The sequence below is a fragment of the Eupeodes corollae genome, chromosome 1 (genome assembly GCF_945859685.1).
Source record: "Eupeodes corollae chromosome 1, idEupCoro1.1, whole genome shotgun sequence".
Taxonomy (NCBI): Eukaryota; Metazoa; Arthropoda; class Insecta; order Diptera; family Syrphidae; genus Eupeodes; species Eupeodes corollae.
Window position 1 is genome coordinate 20,584,132 of NC_079147.1, and position 6,470 is coordinate 20,590,601.

The following is a 6,470-nucleotide window of genomic DNA, read 5'->3' on the forward strand; positions in this document are numbered from 1 at the left end:
TATGGCGTTGTGTGGATCTTGTGTATGCCTAACAGTCTAGAAAGTTCACTAAAAAGCTTTGATTCGAATTGACTTCCCTGGTCCGTGGTGATTTTTAAAGGAGTGCCAAAACGGGAGATGAAGTTTTCGACAAATGCTTTTGCTACAGTGATAGCTGTTATATCCACAAGCGGATAGGCTTCTGGCCAACGCGTAAATCTGTCAACGGCCGTCAGAATATATGAAAAACCGTTAGATTGAGGAAGAGGTCCTACCAAGTCTAAGTGAATGTGATCGAATCGACCAGTTGGCACTTGAAATCTACCATATTCTGATTTGGTGTGTCGCTGAACTTTTGATTTCTGACATCCTATGCATGATTTGGCCCAAGTGTTGATATTTTTGTTCATACTTGGCCAGAAATATCGTTCGGAAATTAGTTTTCGTGTTGCGCGAATACTTGGATGGGAAATCCCATGAAGGATGTTGAAAACATTAAAACGTAAATCAGATGGAACGAAAGGACGATTTTTGTTGGTTGAGGTTTCGCAGTAAATGTTCACGTTGGGAAATTTGAACTCTTTCAATGAAAATTTTGAAGTTTTCTTTGAGTTCTCATTACTGATAAGCTCTTTTAATTCTTTATCTGTGGATTGTAGTTTTGCGATCGTTTCTAAATCGATTCCGTGACTTTTCTTGGTGGCGATTTCTTCAATGCGAGAAAGAGCATCGGCGACGACATTGTCTTTGCCCTTAATGTGTTTGATATCAGAAGTAAATTGAGATATGAAGTCAAGATGACGGGTTTGTCTTGGACTTCGTTCCGTCTTGCTTGTGAGTGCGTATGAAAGGGGTTTGTGGTCTGTGAAAACCGTGAAATCTCGTCCTTCGATGAAAAATCGAAAATGCTTGATTGCTAAATATACAGCTAATAATTCGCGATCGAAAGCCGAATATTTTTTTTCTGCATCCTTAAGTTTTTTAGAGAAAAACGATAAGGGTTGCCATGATTGTGAAATCTGTTGTTGAAGAACTGCGCCAACGGCTATATCGGATGCATCAGTGGTGATGGTGAAAGTGCCGTCGTGGATAGGGTGAGCTAGAAGTGTAACTTTTGCAAGTGCATCTTTTGCGTTTTCGAAAACGGAGTTGAGGTTTTCGGGCCAAGAAAAAACTTTTTTTGGTTTCTTGTTTTTTGTGAGCAAAGCTAAATGTTCATGAAGAGGGGCGATTGTTTGAGCAAGTTTAGGAATGAAGCGATGATAATAGTTAATCATACCTATGAAACGTTGAATTTGCTTGACTGAGTTGGGAGTTTGGAAGTTTAAGATTGCTTCAACGCGATCCTTTGAAGGTGAAATTCCTTCAGCGCTAATTGAGTGACTTAGAAATTCCAAGGTGGAAACACCAAAGACGCATTTCGAAAGATTGATGTTTACTCCATATTCCTCTAGTCTATTAAATAAAAGCTCGAGATGCTCTTTGTGTTGTTCTTCGGTTTTGCTAGCGATGAGAAGATCGTCGATGTATGCAAAAACGAAGTCAAGTCCAAAACAAACTTCATTCATGAAACGTTGAAACGTTTGAGCAGCGTTTCGTAGCCCGAATGGCATTCGAAGCCATTCGAAAAGACCGAATGGTGTTGTAATGGCTGTTTTATGAATGTCCTCTGGTGCAACTGGGATGAGATGATATGCTCTCACAATGTCAAGCTTCGAAAAAATTTTGCAACCATGAATGTTCATGGAAAAATCTTGGATATGGTGAATTGGATGACAATCCGGAACCGTGGCAGCGTTAAGTCTGCGGTAATCACCACAAGGTCTCCAATCTTGGTTGTTTTTCTTTTTTACCATGTGAAGAGGTGAGCATGTGCTTGAAGATGAAGGCTGACAAATTCCCAGTTGCATCATGTGTTCGAATTCTGTTTTTGCTGCTTTGTGTCTAGAGGCGTCAAGCCTTCTGGGCCTTGAAACTGGGAGCTGGCCTTTTGTGATAATGTGATGAACCACCACAAGGTCTCCAATCTTGGTTGTTTTTCTTTTTTACCATGTGAAGAGGTGAGCATGTGCTTGAAGATGAAGGCTGACAAATTCCCAGTTGCATCATGTGTTCGAATTCTGTTTTTGCTGCTTTGTGTCTAGAGGCGTCAAGCCTTCTGGGCCTTGAAACTGGGAGCTGGCCTTTTGTGATAATGTGATGAACAATTGTATGTTTTATTGGCGCAAAATAATTGGGTTCTTTTGTTAAACTCGGAAATTTTTGTATTATGTCATTATATTCACTTGTAACTTGAAAATGTTTAGGGGTAGGATCGTCAGATCTTATAGCTGTTGCGTTGGTATGGAGCTTTGTGAGGGGATCAATTAATCTTTTGTTTTTTGTGTCTACTAATAGATTGAACTTGGCTAGAAAATCGGCTCCTAATATTGGTCTATTTACTGAGGCTAGTACGAAAGAGTGAACAAAATTTCGCCTTAGGCCAATATCGAGATTTAATAATTTGGAACCGAATGTTGGAATCGAAGTTCCATTAGCAGCTGAGAGTAGAAACAAAGGATTTTGAGGTGTTGATCCCCTTTTGCTGTGAGGAAGAACTGACAGATCAGCCCCCGTATCGACAAGAAAAGTGAAATTGGAAGTTTTGTCTTTAATGAATAAGCGGCGAGTTGAAAGACACTGCCTGTTTGCCGCTGCAACAGCAGGTTTAGTTAGTTTGGGTTATTCTTTTTATCAAAGTTGCAGGGCTTGTCGCATTTTTTAGCATTTTTCTTGAATCGTCTATGATACCAACAGATATTCGACCCTAAATTTGAATTTGCACGACTGTGTGAACGACTACTCTTGTTTCTCTTATTTTGAAATATTCTATTTTTACTACGTGAACGGGAATCGAACGAAATTGCTTCTATCATCGACTCAATTCTACTAAGCCTTTGTTCAAGTTCATTAGAAGAATTATTATCTTGCTGAGTGGTGGAAAGACTACAAATGCTTGTATTTTGTGAAGCTTCGTAAATTTTGTCAGCGAGAGATGATAATTCTTCTAGAGATTTTTGACCGACCGATAATAAAGCGATATTAATTGGTTGAGGTAATCGACGCATCCACAGATTTTTGACAATATCGTCATTAAAAGAGGTACCAGCAAGCATTTTCATCGATCGTAATACTTCCGATGGTTTTCGGTCACCAATGTCTGCTTTGTCAATGAGGGTTTCTAAACGTTTTATTTCGGAAACCGAATGGCGTTCTACGAGTGCCGTTTTAAGTGCGAGGTACTTGTTTGTATTAGGTGGATTTGAAAGAATGTCAATTACCGAGTCACAGGTGTCTGGTGGCAGAGCGGCAACCGTGAGACAGTATTTTGTCTCAGAACTGGTTATTCTATGCACTGTGAATTGTGCTTCTGCTTGGATAAACCATGTGACCGGATTGGAATTCCAAAATGTAGGAAGCCGAATTCTAATTGACTCTACTTCTACCGGAGGGGGACTCGATTGTACCGATGGTGGTGGTGGATTCGTTACGTTTGATCCGTTTTGATCACTTGATTGATTATCACCGGGCATTTCAATTTTGATTGCTTTCATAAATTAGAGCTTGAAATGAAATTGAAATTCGTTCGGAATCGTAAAGAATCGTAAGAATTTTTCAAAAAAAAAATATATTGCACGAACCTTTCCGCTTTATTTTATTTTAAGTACTAAGTCCCGAAACGCAAAACAATATTAAATAAAAATCACTGTCAAAATTGTTGTTCCGATAACAATAACTCAAAGTTTTGAAAATTACTGTAAAATTTATTTCTATGTGTGTGTGTGCTGTTGCAAATTACTCTCACCTGTACAATTTTAATTCAGGAACCAGGAAAGTACCAGGAACAAGGCTACCGGCAAGTTTGAGCCGGTGTACAAGATGATGCTGCTTTTTTGAACTGGTATTCTAGTTGGGCGCTGATGATTTTCCGGATATTGCGCTGATGGCGTTGATGCAGCTTGTTGTAAGATGAGGCAAGTTTTTTGTTTTGGAAAAAAAACTTGGAAAAAAATGTTGACAAGTTTTTTATTTGGAAAAAAAAACTTGAAAAAAATTGTTGGCAAGTTATTTGTTTGAAAAAAAAAAACTTGTAAAAAAAAAAATGGCGGCAAAGTTATTTGTTTCAAAAAAAAAACTTTGTGAAAAAAATTGTGTTGCAGCTTGTGTTCTTTGCCCACTTCGTAGGGAAACTGTACCGCTTGTTCCAAGCGTCTGTAACTGTAAAAGTGCACTAAGCACGCGTGGAAGCAGCGCCAAAAGTGGTAGCAGCAATGACGAAAAGTAGTGGTGGCGGGCAGCAAGCAACAATGAATGGCAGCAAACAACAATGAGCAGCAACAACGATGGGCAACAATAACGGGCAACTGCTAAAACGGGCGGTAGCAACAACGAGCGGTGGTGAAAGTTTTGTGGCAACAACTGATGGGATGTATTTGACTGTGCAATGACGCTTGGCAAATTTATTCGTGAAATTTTTCTTGAAAATGCCTGCACAAAGAGTTGTCTTGTTGTTTATGGCACTCGATCCAAAAATAATTGTCGAGAACTCGATGGCTTTGTTGAAGACTTTCCGTTTCAATTAAAAGCGTTGTCTTGTATGCCGTTATAAATGTAGCGTGTCCTACAACAGTTTTAAAACTGCACTTTTATATGCGGCAAATGGCGTCGTCTCGATGGCGAAAAGAATTTTATTTCGGGGTCACCAATATAGCACACTATTGTGTGGCTATTTTTTATCTTCCTTGTCGAGAACGAAATGCTTTTATTTTTATTTTATTTTATTTAATTACTTCTTATAATATATAATGATAAATAGTATTTTTTTAGGTTGGGAGCAAATATTGCACCAGCACACGAATTAGATTTATATTTTAGAAAATGAACCGAACAACTCGAGAAGTAGATAGAGAATGAGAACGACAGAAAGAATCATGATTAAGGAGACACGATGGACTGTTGATTTTCATTTTCGTTAGGTTGCTTTGGTGAGCGTTTGGAAACTAAAAACTTAAAGTTTAAAACGCAAGTATGTGGTTCGCGCAAACGATTTAATGTCGCGATTACAATATGTTTTATTTTATATCCACCACAAATTTGTTTAGTAAGGATTTTTTCGAGAACTTTGGACATGCAAGGTAAAATGCTTACTGGCCGGTAGTCGGCGAGTTCGGAAGGTGTGGGCTTTTTCGGAACAGGAGTTATCCTGGCTGCTTTCCACGCAATTGGAAACGTAGAAGTGACAATACAGTGATTAAAAACATGAGTGAGAGCGTTAATCAAGCAGGGTAGGACAAGTTTCAAAAATCTTAGCGGAATACCGTCTTCGCCTATCGCTTCGGACCTCAAGGATTTAAAAGTTCGTATAATTTCGTCTTCAGTTACCGTCTCAAAGCAAAAATCGTTAACTCCATCATAAAGTAAGCCAGCCTTGGGCTCAAAGCTAGTAGCTAATTGATTTGTTTGAGTAAACTGATTGTTGAGGTCATTAGGATCAAGTTCACACTTAGACATTGGCTTTTTACCAATACCAATGTCACGAAGATTTTTCCAGAGCTGTTTAGAAGAAAGATTTGTATTGAGTTTCGAGTCAAAAAAGTTACGTTTGGCGCAACGGGTAATGAGAGTTGCCTGATTACGAAAGTAGCAGTATTGTCGCCAAGTTGTAGGATTTGGAGAAAGCCGCCACTTGAGGTAGTATTTTCTGCGACTTTTAATCGCATTCTTTACTTCAAAGTTGTACCATGGACATTTCTCGTTTTGAATTCTTACCGTTTTTAGAGGAACATGCGTTTCGAACAATCTCTTCACATGGTTGTAAATGAAGTTTAGTTTGTTATCTACATACACTAAATTGTAACAGTCACTCCAGGCCACGCTGCTGGCATCAATATAAAAAGCTTCTACATCGAGGGCTTTAAAATTTCTAAAAGTAAATTTCTCTAGGAAACTTGAAACGTCTAGAAATGTCATAATTTTCAATTCTACAAATAGATTGACAATAGATCGGTACGAAATATTTGCCAAGTTTTTAAATTCGATGATTAAAAAGGTCGTTTTTTCAGCATTAAAGATCAAAACAATGGTTGCTGTGTCAGCTGTTAAGAAATGTCTGTCTATACATTAGGCAACTTGGAAGGTTTTATTAAGAAGGTGTTAATTAAATATTTCATAAATGTTTATTAAGTAACATTAATAATAATATAAAATATACAATAAAATAAAGACTTGTGTAAATAAATAACAATCAATAAATTATTACATTGAATTTACTTCATTTGTCTTTCTAGAAATGTCAAAATTATGTAAAGCAACACAAGAATAGTGTAGTTTAAAATGTGGTAAGGATCTTTTAAAAAGTTTAAATCTTTAATTCGCAATTATATTACTTAGATCCTTGTGAACACTAGACACGTCCAATGGTGTTTGTATGCATTTACAAATCTTGAGGTCAT

At 37.7% G+C, this 6,470-nt stretch overlaps 1 protein-coding gene across 1 annotated transcript; it reads right to left on the bottom strand.

Annotated features, from left to right (window-relative positions):
* Window positions 1-2,690: 2,690 nt before the first annotated feature.
* On the bottom strand, window positions 2,691-3,551 carry LOC129949491 (uncharacterized). The gene has a single exon (XM_056061031.1). It carries the CDS (start codon window positions 3,549-3,551, stop codon window positions 2,691-2,693), a length of 861 nt encoding a protein of 286 aa, XP_055917006.1.
* Window positions 3,552-6,470: the final 2,919 nt, after the last annotated feature.

Excerpts from the sequence above, each read along its gene's own strand:
- LOC129949491 (XM_056061031.1), bottom strand. The coding sequence starts at position 3,551 with ATGCCCGGTGATAATCAATCAAGTGATCAAAACGGATCAAACGTAACG.